Source organism: Hyla sarda, chromosome 11 (assembly GCF_029499605.1).
Source record: "Hyla sarda isolate aHylSar1 chromosome 11, aHylSar1.hap1, whole genome shotgun sequence".
In the NCBI taxonomy this organism is placed as follows: domain Eukaryota; kingdom Metazoa; phylum Chordata; class Amphibia; order Anura; family Hylidae; genus Hyla; species Hyla sarda.
Genome location: NC_079199.1, coordinates 94,182,333 through 94,198,214, shown reverse-complemented (window position 1 = coordinate 94,198,214; position 15,882 = coordinate 94,182,333). Strand labels below are relative to the sequence as shown.

General features: G+C 41.7%; 1 protein-coding gene across 2 annotated transcripts; it reads right to left on the bottom strand.

The window, feature by feature from the left end:
* Positions 1-3,039: 3,039 nt before the first annotated feature.
* Positions 3,040-13,828, bottom strand: LOC130295132 (galectin-related protein A-like). Of its 2 annotated transcripts, none has more exons than XM_056545506.1 (4): positions 13,599-13,828; positions 7,143-7,231; positions 4,513-4,684; positions 3,040-3,449 (listed from the first exon to the last, which is right to left on the bottom strand). In XM_056545506.1, the coding sequence occupies exons 1-4, from the start codon at positions 13,623-13,625 to the stop codon at positions 3,306-3,308; spliced, it is 432 nt and encodes a 143-aa protein (XP_056401481.1). In that variant the 5' UTR covers positions 13,626-13,828; the 3' UTR covers positions 3,040-3,305. The 2 variants fall into 2 exon arrangements, with proteins under 2 accessions (XP_056401481.1, XP_056401480.1); XM_056545505.1 differs by lacking the exon at positions 13,599-13,828 and adding an exon at positions 9,071-9,262.
* Between the last annotated feature and the right edge of the window lie 2,054 nt (positions 13,829-15,882).

The following is a 15,882-nucleotide window of genomic DNA, read 5'->3' as shown; positions in this document are numbered from 1 at the left end:
CTTGCATTGAGGGGACGGGGCTATGATGTCACGAGCTCCCGGCTCCAGCGTTCAGAACAGTTTGTTCCAAGCGCTGAGCAGAGGAGTACCCCTTTAACCCCTTAAAGCGTTACTTTGCTGGAAAGCATATATATTTTTTTTTTTAAATCAACTGGTGCCAGAAAGTTATACAGATTTGTAAATTACTTCTATTTAAAAAATCTTAATCCTTCCAGAACTCATCAGCTGCTGTATACTACAGAGGTAGTTCTTTTCTTTTTGAATTTCCTTTCTGCCTGACCACAGTGCTCTCTGCTGACACCATAGCAAACCTATCCTGCTCTGGACAGTTCCCGACATGGACAGAGGAGGTGTAAGCAGAGAGCACTGTGGTCAGACAGAAAGGAAATTCAAAAAGAAAAGAACTTCCTGTTGGGCATACAGCAGCTGATAAGTACTGGAAGGATTAAGATTTTTCAATTGAAGTAATTAACAAATCTGTTCAACTTTCTGGCATTAGTTGATTTAAGAGAAAATGTTTTCTTGTGGAGTAACCCTTTAAAGACGCAGGTATTTTTCATTTATTGCACTTTAGTTTTTTCCTCCTTGACCCCTAACAGCCATACCCCTTTACATTTCCCACTCATAGACCCATATAAAGGCTTTTTTTTTGTGCCACCAATTGTACTTTGTCAGGAACAGCATTAAGTGAAGAAAAATTGTATGGTACTCGCCTAACCATGAGGTTCAGAGATAGCAGGGCATAACAGGCTACAGCCGTTTCACACCTAGGTAGGTGCTACTTTCGGCTTTCTACAGAATGCTGAAAAAAAGCACTTGCCTAGGAACGAAATTGAAACTTTTATTAGGAAAGGGACTTCTACACATTTATTAACCCTTTTTGGACGTTTAATTTCACTATTTAATTTCCTGCAATCTTTCAGTTTTATACACTGAACAATACTGTACCATAGCACAGCATTGATCAGTGTTATCGGCGCTCCATTACGACAAGCTGTTTAGGCTGCCTATAGTGTTGGAGCGCCAATTGGACCGGCATTTTATGTAGTGGTTGCACTAGATGGCATGCAGTGATATCCATAGTGGGCATCCATGGATTGTTCTATGTGGGATTTGCTTGTAGCGCTCTGTATGCTGCAGTACTAAAGAAAGTGCTTTTGTAGAATGGTAACCCAGTCAGCAGTATATACCATGGACATAGCAGAATGGAATAGTGTCCTTTTAATTACTTCATATCAAAATAACATTAACATTAAGAAATCACCATTTACAAGGTGGCGCTATGTGATCTGATCGCTTTATTGGCCACTAACAAGCAATCTAATGGGCTCAAGTTGTATCATTTTATATACAATAATAGCCTATGAAACTTCATCTAGCAAGCAAATAGAAGATGGTGCCATGTAGACTAATACCAAGCCAATAGTACTAAGCAAACATTGGATTGGTACAAGAAATTATACACAGGTATCGAGTAAGTAGTAGACTGGTACCAATTAAATAGTGGACTGATACCAAGAAAACAGAATGGCACCAAAAAGCAATAATAGGCAGTTATCAAGTAAGATAAGACTAGTACCAAGAAAACAGCAAAATGGTACCAAAAGGCAATAGTAGACTGGTACCAATAAAAAAAAAAAAAAAAAAAAAAAAAGGCTAATGGTAGACTGGTATTCATTAATAGAATGAAGGAAACCAAGGAAATACTAAACTGGTGTTAAGCAAGTAGTAGAATAGAATCGGGCAAACCAATGAAATAGTGGACAGAATGGCAGCATGGTACCAAAGAAATATTGGACAGGTATCAAAAAAGTCGTAGTATGGTTCCAATGAAATAAGAGAACTAGAGAATGAGTGCCAAGAGAATGGTTCAATGGCACCAGGTAGACTGGCCTTTATGTAAAAAACTCAACGTGTGCGTATGTATGTGTGTGTACCTACTGTATCTGTTCCAGTATAGCTTCAACATGGCTGGAGATATTTTGATGAAACTTTGTACACGTGTTACGAAGGCTCCTTTCACACTATATGTTGCTCCGTTTTAAAGACCCGTTACAATGTCCCCTTAAGAAAACTCTTAAAAACGGCCATTATTTGTGACTGGAGAAAAAAATGTTACATGCACTCATTTTTCTCCCGTCACAAATGACGTCCGTTATTCATAACGGGCTATAACGGGTGATATTGGATAATCAGAAAATACCATAGACTTGAATGGGATATTTTAAGGGCTGTTTTTAAAGGTTTTCTTAACGGGACATTGTAACAGGTCTTTAAAGGGTACCTTTCATCAAAAAAACTTTTGATATATTATAGATTAATGTATGCAGAATATAACTTTCCAATTGCATGTTATTAAAAAATATGCTTCTTTCTATTTAATTTTCCACTTTGAAAAAAAATGCCCACTAGAGGTCTCTCTACCAGTCCTGGTTGTAAGCCCCCTTTTTTTTTCAATAGATTTCAGACTCATGCTGGAGTCCTAAATCTCATACTGCAGCCGGGACACAGACAAGCTCAGCACTGCTCCCTGCCTGTCAATCAGACAGGCAGGGCCAGCACTGTGCTCCTAGCTCAGCAGGGCATACTCCTGACTCTGCCTTACTGCATGCCCTCATTCATTTTACTATCTGAGCTCCGATCTTTCTTCTCTCTGCACATGCAGTTGTAAACAGAGAGAAGATTCAGAGCTGCCAGCTGAGCTTGTCTGTGTCCCGGCTGCAGTCTGTGATTTAGGACTCCAGCATGAGTCTGAAATCTATAAAAAGGGCTTGCGGCCAGGACTGGTAGGGAGACCTCTAGTGGTCATTTTTTCAAAGTGGAAAATTAAATAGAAATAAGCATATTTTTCAATAACATTCCATTGGAAAGTTATTCTGCATACATTAATCTATAATATATCAAATGTTTTTGGATGAAAGTTACCCTTTAAAACAACAAATAGTGTGAAAGGAGCCTTATATGTCGACTAAAAAATATAGGATAGTTAAATAAACCCTAACTCACCCCCTTATGTGAGGGTGTTTTTTTTTTTTTTTTTTTTTTTTTTTTTTTTTTTGCATGAAGACCCCAAGAAACTTCTGGCAGTTCTGATCACGTTACTCTTGGTCTACAGAGGTTGCCCGGGACTTTTAGACAACCTGCTGACTATCTGGCAGAGAATACACTGCTAGTATTAAATAAATAATAGACTGGTACAGAGCTGTAGAAAGTTATCAACAAAGTAGAAACATAGTACCAGGCAAATAGTAAAATGAAGTGGGCCGGAGCTAAGGCAATGGCATGTTTTCTGTGCCCAGGGCTTCTTATGCCACCTTGGTAAGTCTAATGTCTCCTGTCACCCTAACACCTGTCACTGCTTTGAGCTGGGGCACACGGTGTGTGAAGTCGCAGAGTCCTTGTCCATCTACGAGGACCTTCATCTGTTGGTGTTCACAGAGGATCTCCATCTGGAATGAGAAGAAGCTTTGTTATATATCCGGCAGAGAACAGGGTCATGGAGAATGGACAAGGGGAAACTCTTTGTGAAGTTTAAAGGGGTACTCCCATGGAAAACTTTTTTTTTTTTTTTTAAATCAACTGGTGCCAGAAAGTTAAACAGATTTGTAAATCACTTCTATTAAAAAAAATCTTAATCCTTCCAGTACTTTTTAGGGGCTGTATACTAAAGAGAAATCCAAAAAAGAAATGCATTTCCTCTGATGTCATGACCACAGTGCTCTCTGCTGACCCCTGCTGTCCATTTTAGGAACTGTCCAGAGCAGCATATGTTTGCTATTGGTATTTTCTCCTGCTCTGGACAGTTCCTAAAATAGCAGAGAGCACTGTGGTCATGACATCAGAGGAAATGTATTTCTTTTTAGTATACAGCCCCTAAAAAGTACTGCAAGGGTTAAGATTTTTTTTTTTTTATAGAAGTGATTTACAAATCTGTTTAACTTTCTGGCACCAGTTGATTTAAAAAAAAAAAAGAAAAAGTTTTCCACGGGAGTACCCCTTTAAAGGGGAACTCCTCTGAAAACATCTTATCACCTAGCCAAGGGATAGGGGATAAAATATCTGATAGAGGGGGGGTCTCTGGGCTTGCTGCAGCGGCGGCCAGAACATGGAGCCTTGGAGCTTCCGCTTTCATGCCATCACGCCACGCCCCCTCCATGCATGTCTATGGGACCTCCTCCCATAGACATGAATGGAGGGGTGTGGCAGCTGAGGTCGCCAGTCATCCGGCATGGAGCGGAGTTCTCCCCGTGCACCAGATGACTGGCGTTGGAGATGGTAGCAGTCCCCAGCGGAGGGACCTCTGCAATCAGACATCTTATCCTCTATCATTTGGATAGGGAATAAGATGTTTTCCGTCAGGGTACCCCTTTAAGACCATTGATTGTAAATAATCTGTTCTGAGGGCAGACCCTGTAGCCCTACATACACAATTCTTTGGCACTGACAGATCTCATGGAAACAAACAATATATACAGTGAAAAGGTCCTCTGCTGTGACAGACAAGCTTCTTACCTTAAAGTTGTCTCCAGCTGTGAATGGGAAATAAGGGATTTTTTTCTCCTCTGCGCCCCAAATTCCTGCAAATTTTGCATTTCGGATTATAGATCTGTCCTGAAAGTTGACTGTCAGTAGAAAAGCGACATCTTCCTCTGCGTCTTTAGGACACAGCAACCCGACTGTAAAGCTGCATAGAGGACAGTATTAAATAGCGCCCCCCATTGAGGACTAAACACACATTTAGATTACTTTATATTCAATATTATATTATCACTTTTATATATGATCACTAGAAATAGTGATTTTTAAGGGGTTTGTCCTTAAAGGGGTACTCCGGTGGAAAACTTTTTTTTTTTTTTTTTAATCAACTGGTGCCAGAAAGCTAAAAAGATTTGTAAATTACTTCTATTAAAAAAAAAAAAAAAATCTTAATCCTTCCAGTACTTATTAGCTGCTGCATACTACAGAGGAAATTCTTTTCTTTTTGGAACACAGAGCTCTCTGCTGACATCATGACCACAGTGCTCTCTGCTGACATCTCTGTCCATTTTAAGAACTGTCCAGAGCAGGAGAAAATCCCCATAGAAAACATATGCTGCTCTGGACAGTTCTTAAAATGGACAGAGATGTCAGCAGAGAGCACTGTGGTTGTGATGTCAGCAGAGAGCTCTGTGTTCCAAAAAGAAAAGAATTTCCTCTGTAGTATGCAGCAGCTAATAAGTACTGGAAGGATTAAGATTTTTTAATAGAAGTAATTTACAAATTTGTTTAACTTTCTGGCATCAGTTGATTTAAAAAGGGGGAAAAAATTCCACCGGAATACCCCTTTAAAAACCCTAATAAAGGAGATTCCCTTATTTAGGACCCCAGCAAGGAAGCAGCTCCAAAAAGGGACTTAGCACGGAACCCAGCACATTTGCACAATTATTAGGCCTGAGCTACACAGTGATTTCTGGTTGTGCAATAAAAGCCATTGTGCCACGCAGCATCGTAAAGGGCATCACGTTGCCACCCACAAGTGGCCGCGTCCTTGACCCTGTGATCTCCTGGCTTTTTGACCTTTGGACTGTATCCTGATTTCCCGCTGCTGCTTATCCGGTTGATATGTGACGACCAGGTACTATCCCAACCTGCCATCTCTGGTTGCCTTTCCTTTTAGTCCCAGTCTTGTCACTAAGTTTAGGAACCAATGGCCACTTTGGTTTGGGTCACCCACTTATTGGATCGCGTGGCCCAAGAGCCGGGGACAGGTTAGGGCTTAACATCCCTGTCATTAGATAATGCAAATGGCTGGTGTGAACCTTCCTAGTCCTTCCTTTTATACAGGCAACATTACTTTACAAAGACATACTGTACAAAGTACGGGGTTTGGGATGCCATAAATTAGTGCTGGGCGGTTTACTGGTTCATACCGAATAAAGACTTTTTTTTCCTGGATGATATGAATTTTGCCCCATATTGCAATACCGGTTGAGCCCCTCAAATGAGTGAATTATCCGCCGCAGTGCGCTGTTCCCACATCGGGGAACTAATCATATGTGACCTGCGAGCGCTGTTCTGCTTTTCTTCCGCCCCCCCCCCCAATGAATTATCAGCTGTGCTGTCCCCACATCATGCCACCCGCAAGCGCTCCTCTGCTCATCCTCTGAGTTGCGGGCTGATGGTGCTAGAAATCTGTACTGTACTACAAATAACATTGTCCGGGCTGCAAAAATAAACAAAATGAACTTTAACTCCCCTTCCGATGTTCCCCGTTACTGGCCTCATGGTCCCTCCGCTGCGGTCCTGGGGATGGGAACGTCACAGAGTCGTCAACCTGTCACCGGCCGCAGCGATGTCCCGCCCCGACCGATGATAGGCCGGTGGCTCTGTGACTTTCTCGTCCTAAGAAAACAGCAAGAGGACCGCAGCGTAGGACAGGGAAGACAGTACCAGAGCCCGGGAAACGTTATATGTAGTACAGTACAGATTTCTAGCGCCGGCGGCCCGCAACTCATAGGAGGAAGAGCAGAGGAGCGTTTGCGGCGACATTATGTGGGGATACATGTGGGGACACCGCAGCTGATAATTCATTGGGGGGGGGGGGGGAGAATAGAAGCGGTGCCCAGGACACATGGGGGGGAGGGAATACCGTTAAATACCGTGGAACCGCTATCACTTACACAAATACCGTGATACACGTTTTTGCTCATAATTCCGCCCAGCTCTACCATAAGTTCAATTCTCAGACAAGGGGTCAGCTATGAATTTTGCTGCAGAGTCTCATCTTTTTTGTAGGGCGGAGCTTAGGGTGTGGCTAAATAGTAAGTTGCTCAGAACCCCACCTTTCTAAAGGAGCCTGGGGGGGGAGGGGGGGGGGGGGGAAGTAACAAACAAAGTGTCATAGAAACATGAAAAAAGTTTTCCTAAATGGGAGGCCAGGTGCTGAGACCCCCACCAATCGCTAGAATGGCCAGGGAAAGGCGAAGGTTTGAGTTCTGTTTCTCCCCGCTGTCTGTGCGCTGCTGCGTACAAACTCTATAGTAAGTCAATGGAACAATCCTCCTACATCAATGGCCAAAAAGCGGCATTAGCATATAAAAGAAAATAACTAAATAAATAATATATAGAAGTTACCATTTAACAATTCACTCAATTTATTTTACCTTTTGGGTCTGATATCTACGATTCCCATTATGATGATCTTCATTGCCGGCTTCATTCCTCCTTTGATGTCACCGACATATTTTTCTCCCTTAAAATGTTATAAAGCTTTGTCAGTAGAATATAATTGTGTGACTTCTTACACATTTAGGCAGATTTTTTAGATTTTCCAGGAATGCATCAGAGTCTCAATGCAGTGTACCAAAATACTGGCTAAAATGACTGGCACCACATTTGTTTTAAACACTTTTTTAGACAATTTTAGGCCTCACCTGACAAAGCACCGTGGCTGATAAACTGTGCACATAGCCTGAGAGTGTCACAAAAAGATAGGTAGGCAGGCAATGTAATAGAGCAGCAGGAAATGCTGGCAGAATGTATAGGGAGAGGTATTAGCAGTAGAGAGGGAAGTGCTCGTGGGTGTATAGGAAGAGGTATAAGCAGTAGAGGGAAGTGGTCATGAGTGTACTGGGAGAGGTATAAGCAGTAGTGTTGAGCGGCATAGGCCATATTCGAATTCGCGAATATATGGACGAATATTCGTCGTATATTCGCGAATATTTGCATATTCGTAATATTCTCATTTTATTTTCGTATATGCGAATTTTTGCACGTCAGTCTCACACAGTAGTATTAGAGCCTTCTTTACACCACACAAGCTGGAAGCAGAGAGGGGTGATCACTGTGATGTGTACTGTGAAAAACAAACAAAAACTAATATTCGTAATTACGAATATATAGCGCTATATTCACGAAATTCGCGAATTCGCGAATATGCGATATTCGCGAATAATATTCAAATTGCGAATATTCGCGAGCAACACTAATAAGCAGTAGAGGAAAGTGCTCATGGGTGTATAGGGAGAGGTATTAGCAGTAGAAAGGGAAGTGCTCATGGGTGTATAGGGAGAGGTATTAGCAGTAGAGAAGGAGGAGCTTATGACTGTATAGGGAGAGGTATTAGAAGTAGAGGGAAGTATTTTATTTTATCGCATATTCGCGAATATAGCACTATATATTCGTAATGACGAATATTGGTTGTTTTTTATTTTTATTTTTTTCACAATACACATCACAGTGATCACCCCTCTCTGCTTCCAGCTCTAATACTACTGTGTGAGACAGGTGAGCGAATGTTCGCATATGCGAAAATCTGTAGGCGCGACTTTTCGCATATACGAAAATTTGTATATATGAATATTCGCATATACGGAAATTTGCGCATACGAATTTTCGCATATATGAAAATTTGTGTATGCGAATTTTCATATATGCGAAAATTTGCATATGCTAATTTTCGTACATGCAAATTTTCGCTTATGCTAATTTTTGTATATGTAAATTTTCGCATATGTAAATTTTCGCATACGCGAATTTTCACATATGCGAAAATAAAACGAGAATATTACGAATATACGAATATATGACGAATATTCGTCCATATATTCGCGAATTCTAATATGGCCTATGCCGCTCAACACTAGTACTTATCCCTCTCTGTACAGAGCACTGGTGAGACCTCACTTGGAGTATTGTGCGCAGTATTGGATACTGGATTTCAGAGTTCATAGAAGATACTAAACTAGTAAATGGATCACAGGATAAAACGTAGCAGGAAAGGATAAAGGACCTTAACGTAGAAGAAAGATGAGACAGAGGGAAATAAAAGGGAATAAGTACAGCAAGGAGGAGAGGAGATTCAAAAGAAGAAAAACTACCACAAGAGGACATAGTGTTATATTAGAGGTTTCTGCAGTAATATCAGGAAGAATTCCTTTACTGAGAGAGTAGTGGATGCTCAGGGATTGTCTATGGTAATAATAAAAGGCTCGGGCAAACAAAGCTGCAAGACACCATGCGACATCTAAAATATCCTTCCATGGGCAAATCCAGAAATCACATTGTACAGATAATGTTAACGTCATTTTACCATAACTTGGCAGGATAAATCCAACCTCACATGAGAAGAGACCAGTTCAGAAAATAACATAGGACTCCCAGGGTTCAGGCCCTAGTGCCGGGGACCGATAAGGAAATCTAAGGTTCAAATCTCCCGCCTGCCCAATACAAGGACTGTATGCATCTTCTCAACTGTGTATAGGACATATAATCTAGTCTACAGGGAAATGGCACCATGATATACATACACTATATATTTATATATATGTATGTATATATATATATATATATATATATATATATATATATATTAGCCATGTATGTATGTATGCATATATATATATATTTATATATATATATATATATATATATATATATATATGTGTGTGTGTGGGTGTGTGTGTTTATATGTGTGTCACGATTCGGCTGGCAGGGGGTGGATCCTCTGTGCCAGAGAGAGATTGGCGTGGACCGTGCTAGTGGACCGGTTCTAAGCTGCTACTGGTTTTCACCAGAGCCCGCCGCAAAGCGGGATGGTCTTGCAGCGGCGGTAGCAACCAGGTCGTATCCACCGGCAACGGCTCAACCTCTCTGACTGCTGAAGATAGGCGCGGTACAAGGGAGAAGACAAGAGCAAGGTCGGACGTAGCAGAAGGTCAGGGCAGGCAGCAAGGATCGTAGTCAGGGGCAACGGCAGGAGGTCAGGAACACAGGCTAGGAACACACTGGGAAACGCTTTCACTGGCACGATGGCAACAAGATCCGGCGAGGGAGTGCAGGGGAAGTGAGGTATACATAGGGAAGTGCACAGGTGAATGGACCGATTAAGCCAACTGCGCCAATCAGCGGCGCAGTGGCCCTTTAAATCGTAGAGACCCGGCGCGCGCGCGCCCTAAGGAGCGGGGCCGCGCGCGCCGGGACAGGACCGACGGAGAGCGAGTCAGGTACGGGAGCCGGGGTGCGCATCGCGAGCGGGCGCCACCCGCATCGCGAATCGCATCCCGGCTGGGAGAGGTATCGCAGCGCACCCGGTCAGCAGGTCTGACCGGGGCGCTGCGATTGCGAGGATGTTGCGAGCGCTCCGGGGAGGAGCGGGGACCCGGAGCGCTCGGCGTAACAATGTGTACATATACATACATACATATATATATATTTTTTTTGCAGCCACTATATATATATATATATATATATATATATATATATATATATATATATATACTTTTGCAGACGCTTATTCTATTGGCATTGGCAAACTGCATTAGGAGAAATCCATCAATCTATACTAAGTGTATCCCGACCAGTGTGCCTCCAGCTGTTGGAAAACTAGAACGCCCAACATGTAGTTTTCCAACAGCTGGAGGCACACCGGTCGGCACACCCAGGTGACGCCAGCTGTTCTTAAAACTACTACTCCCAGCATGCCCAGACAGCCGAAGGCTGTCTGGGCATGCTGGGAGTTGTAGTTTTAAGAACAGCTGGAGGCACCCTGTTTGGGAAACACTGATCTATACCAAATGTATTTGTACTGCTGTTTTTATTTTTTTTATTCATTTGTTATTTATTTTTTCTTCCATAGTTATTTATTTATTTACGTTTTCTGGTATATGAAGTGATACAAAAAAATCGCCATTTCTCGACTTCGGTATTTTTTTACGTTTACGCCATTTACCATGTGGTTTCACTATCATTATATTTTAATAGTTCAGAATTTTCCGCAGGCGGTGATATCAAATATGTTTCTTTTTATTTACATTATTTAACTTGAAAAAAATGGGAAAAGTTGAGTGACTTCAACTTTTAGGGGAGGAGCTTATTCACTTTTATAAAAAAAAAAAAATTTAATTCTTTTTCTCACTTTTTTTTCCCACCGCAGGGCACTAGTGATGAGCGGCATATGCCATATTCGCATTTGCGAAAATTCTAATATAATATATTCGTCCTATATTCACGAAATTTGCATATTCGATATATTCGCGAATTATTTTCACATCCGCATATGCGCATTCGAATAACTATCTACCTACCTATCTATCTATATTATCTATCTATCTATCTCCTAATATCCTTTAGTGATGATATTCTCGAATATGAGGATATTCGCAAATATTTGCATATTTGCATATTCGCATGTTTGCGAAAATTTGTTCTCCAGTCTAATACAGTAAATAGTATAGGCGCCATCTTTAGACCACAAACTGGAAGCAGGGAGGGATGAGATCACTGTGATGTGTTCTGTGGGGAAAATACATTACAAATATTTGTAATTGCGAATATATAGTGCTATATTCGCCATATTCGCGAATATGCGAAATTTGCAATAATTATATTCGAATTGCGAATATTCGCACTCAACACTAAAGGGCACTATAAGGCACTAGTACATGCTATCTTTTGATTGCTCGGTGCACAGGCTACCTGTATATATTTGGATCACCATAAGAAGGCACAGAGGCAGGTAGGGACCCCCTGCTGTTCTCTTAGCTAATCAGGACCCAGGGATTACCCTGCGGATTCCATGAACCCGCCGACACCAGGAATTTGATCTTTAATAGCAGAATCTAAAGGGTTAATGCCAGGCTTCAATCACCGCTGCCGGGCAAAAAGGGGTGAGTCACGGTTGCTAATAGCAGCCATTTCTCTCCATCTATGAAGCTTTTAAGAGGGTTAATGCTACATGACAAAAATATACATCATGTCACGTTGATGTACTCAAAAGTTTGTGACTATTACTGTGTTTTGCACGACAATTTGCACATTTTTTTTAACATCAGTTTTTTGGTGAAATCACTGATAAATCCCCCCCCCCCAATTATAAAATAACAATAAATTCAGAATACTTGCGATAGTTACGATTTTTTCCCCACACAGGAATCTCTGCTTGATGTCAGTAAAGCAAAAAACGAAAAACCTGCACAGACCTAGTAATTCTCACAACTACGGCTGGTTTTACACGCCAGCATTTGGCGCAGCATTTCGCACCAGCATTTGTACACCAAAACCAGGAGTGGGCCCAAAACACGGAAAATGTCCAAAATTTTCCATTACACGTTTTTTTTTTTTTCTCCATAGGTTCTGCTTCTGATTTTGGCTAAGGCTCAGGAGTTCACACTGCGTTTTTGTCTCTGTTTCATTGTTTCCATTACTGTGTGTTTAATCTAGCTGTATGCAAAACAAAATGAAAAATAAACAAACACTATTGCGTATGCCAAAGACAGTGTCGTCTGTCTTTTCTTCTTATGATGTTGGTCAATGGAAACGGATTATTATGTATGAAATACAGCAGCATCTGTTTTTAGCATCAGTTTTTCCTATAAAACACATAGGTTGAACGGACAGCAGTAATAATGCAGAGTGAACACACCCTTACAAATGTGAAACACTAAGCATGTGAAACCAGCCTTAGATATCCGGTCTACGCAATCTAAGGTCCGGTCTACGCAATATTCTTTGAGCAAAGTATAACCACAGCGCAAATCTCTCTCCAGTCTTGATAATTTGTTACAATGTATCAGTATAGGTAAAAGGGATCAGCTCTCTGCTGCATTATTTTGTCACGGTCCTGGTTGCATATTTTGCTTTCTGACTCACTTTTGGGATGGAATACACATACATAAGTCCCCTTCTATCTTCTTCTTGCCTATTTTAAATAGGCACCTATAATGTACGTGACTAAACTAAGACACATATTTCCATTGAAAGCAACAGGACCTGCAGTGTAAGGCTAGGTTCAGACTACGGAATTTCCGCCAGCAATTCCGCTTTGATATTGCAGGCAGAAATTCTGCTTTCTAAAATGTATTGTAAAGTGAATGGGTTTCTGTTCACAAATTCACACTTCGGAATTGTGAAGCGGAATTTGTGAACGGAAAATCCGCTTGAAAAGCACCTACCTGGCCGCACTCGGAATCTCCGGGTGTAGATTTTCTGCCCAGAGATTCCGTAGTCTGAACCTAGCCTATGGGTCTATTCATATGGCAGAATTTCCGCCTCAAATGAAAGCCCTATAGACTAATATGGGATTCCGCACTCCCATTCACACTTCTGAATTTACGCTAGCGGAATTCCGCAAGCGGAAATTCAGAAGTGTGAATGGGAGTGCGGAATCCCATATAAGTCTATAGAGCTTTCATTTAAGGCGGAAATTCTGCCGTATGAATAGACCCTATGGGGGAGATTTATCAAAACCTGTCAAGAGGTAAAGTTGCCCAGTTGCCCATAGCAACCAATCAGATTGCTGCTTTCATTTTGCAGAGGCCTTGTTAAAAATGAAAGCATCGATCTGATTGGTTGCTATGGGCAACTGGGCAACTTTACCTCTGGACAGGTTTTGATAAATCTCCCCCTATGTGTCTTTCTATAAAAACAAGTCTCTAAGACCGGGTACAATTGTAGCTCCAGACGTCAAGAATCTTCCCGGCTTCTGACAGCAAGCAGAGATATTAAAAACTGTGCAGAATTGAAATGTAAAACATAAAAGAACGTTGCAGAACATATTATGTCGTAAGTCATTCTGTACATATAAAAGCCAGAATCTAATGTAATGAGATCCTAATACTCACATTGGTGCAGGTCTGTATCTCGGTCATGGTGCGTGGATGGTGCTGAGGACACTGAATGCTTCAGATGTCAGATGGAAAGTTCCTACTAGACGTTCAAAAATAAACACAAGGATAAGAGCGGGGAGCGGGGACTTATCTGTGTCCTACAGCCCATTCTTCCAGTGCTCGATCAGCTGAGTCACAACCACAAGACGCAACCATAGATGTAGTCACCAAGGGGACACTAAACTATTCACTGTCATTTCCAGGTTATGATTGTCCCCAAATAACAGGGCCATAGATCGTCCGTGTAATGTTTTCATAGGGTTGCCCAAATAATGGTATATAGTCCCCTCACCACCATACCCTGCAAAAATCAGACTGTCTAAATTTTCCATCTCTTCGATAAGTGATATTTGGCTTTTACCCAACCTGGTGAGAGGTCAAGGTTTCTGCAGCTAATATGGTCCAATAATAAAGGGCCATTGATTGACGTATTTCAGAGGCCGCAGTGACTATAATTCTCACCGGACCCTTGTGTTTCCTTCTTGACCCGAGGAATGTCCAAAACTGACACCGAAAAACAAATGAATCTACAGTCATTCTGCTTTCATAGAATTCTGTTTACGGGAGAAGTCTGCAATGAGGAATGGTCTGGACTGTGTCATACTAGACTTATAGAACCGGTTTTTGGGGAATTTTGGAGTGAAGTCGATTGGAGTGGAATCAGTTCTCTTATCTCTATACAATAACACTAGGGGCCAAAGAACATTGGTGCCGCAATAGGAGTCATAGAACAATACAGTCGGACATTGTGGACAATGACACTTGGGGTACAGGATGATGACACTTGGGGTACAGGATGATGACACTTGGAGTACAGGATGATAACACTTGGGGTACAGGATGATAATACTTGGGGTACAGGATAATGACACTTGGGGTACAGGATGATAACACTTGGGGTACAGGACGATAACACTTGGAGTACAGGATGATAACACTTAGGGTACAAGATAATAACACTTGGGGTACAGGATAATGACACATGGGGTACAGGATGATAACACTTGGGGTACAGGATAATGACACTTGGGGTACAGGATGATAACACTTGGGGTACAGGATGATAATACTTGGGGTACAGGATAATGACACTTGGGGTACAGGATGATAACACTTGGGGTACAGGACGATAACATTTGGAGTACAGGATGATAACACTTGGGGTACAGGATAATAAAACTTGGGGTACAGGATAATGACACATGGGGTACAGGATGATAACACTTGGGGTACAGGATAATGACACTTGGGGTACAGGATGATAATACTTGGGGTACAGGATAATGACACTTGGGGTACAGAATGATAACACTTGGGGTACAGGATGATAACACTTGGGGTAAAAGATAATAACACTTGGGGTACAGGATGATAACACTTGGGGTACAGGATAATAAAACTTGGGGTACAGGATAATGGCACATGGGGTACAGGATAATGACACTTGGGGTACAGGATGATAACAGTTGGGGGTACAGGATAATGACACTTGGGGTACAGGATGATAACACTTGGGGTACAGGATGACAACACTTGGGGTACAGCATAATAACACTTGGGGTACAGGAATATAACACTTGCGGTACAGGATGATACCACTTGGAGTACAGGATGATAACACTTGAGGTACAGGATGATAACACTTGGGTACGGGATAATGACACTTGGGGTACAGGATGATAACACTTGGGGTACATGATAATAATACTTGAGGTACAGGATAATAACACTTGGGGGTACGAGATAATAACACTTGGGGTACAGGATGATAACATTTGGAGTACAGGATGATAACACTTGGGGTACAGGATGATAACACTTGGGGTACAGGACAATAACACTTGCGGTACAGGATGATACCACTTGGAGTATAGGATGATAACACTTGGGGTACAGGATGATAACACTTGGGGTATGGGATAATGACACTTGGGGTACAGGATGATAACACTTGGGGTTAATGATAATAATACTTGAGGTACAGGATAATAACACTTGGGGGTACAGGATGATAAGACATGGGGTACAGGATGATACCACTTGGAGTACAGGATGATAACACTTGGGGTACAGGATGATAACACTTGGGGTACGGGATAATGACACTTGGGGTACATGATGATAACACTTGGGGTACATGATAATAATACTTGAGGTACAGGATAATAACACTTGGGGGTACAGGATGATAACACTTGGGGTACAGGATAATAACACTTGGGGTACAGGATGATAACAC

Coding starts and splice junctions, on each gene's coding strand:
- LOC130295132 (XM_056545505.1), bottom strand. CDS start 9,130: ATGTTATTTTCTGAACTGGTCTCTTCTCATGTGAGGTTGGATTTATCC. Junction 7,232..9,070: donor ATTTATCCTGCCAAGTTATG/GTAAAATGACGT, acceptor TAACATTTTAAG/GGAGAAAAATATGTCGGTGA. Junction 3,450..4,512: donor CAGCTGGAGACAACTTTAAG/GTAAGAAGCTTG, acceptor TTCTCATTCCAG/ATGGAGATCCTCTGTGAACA.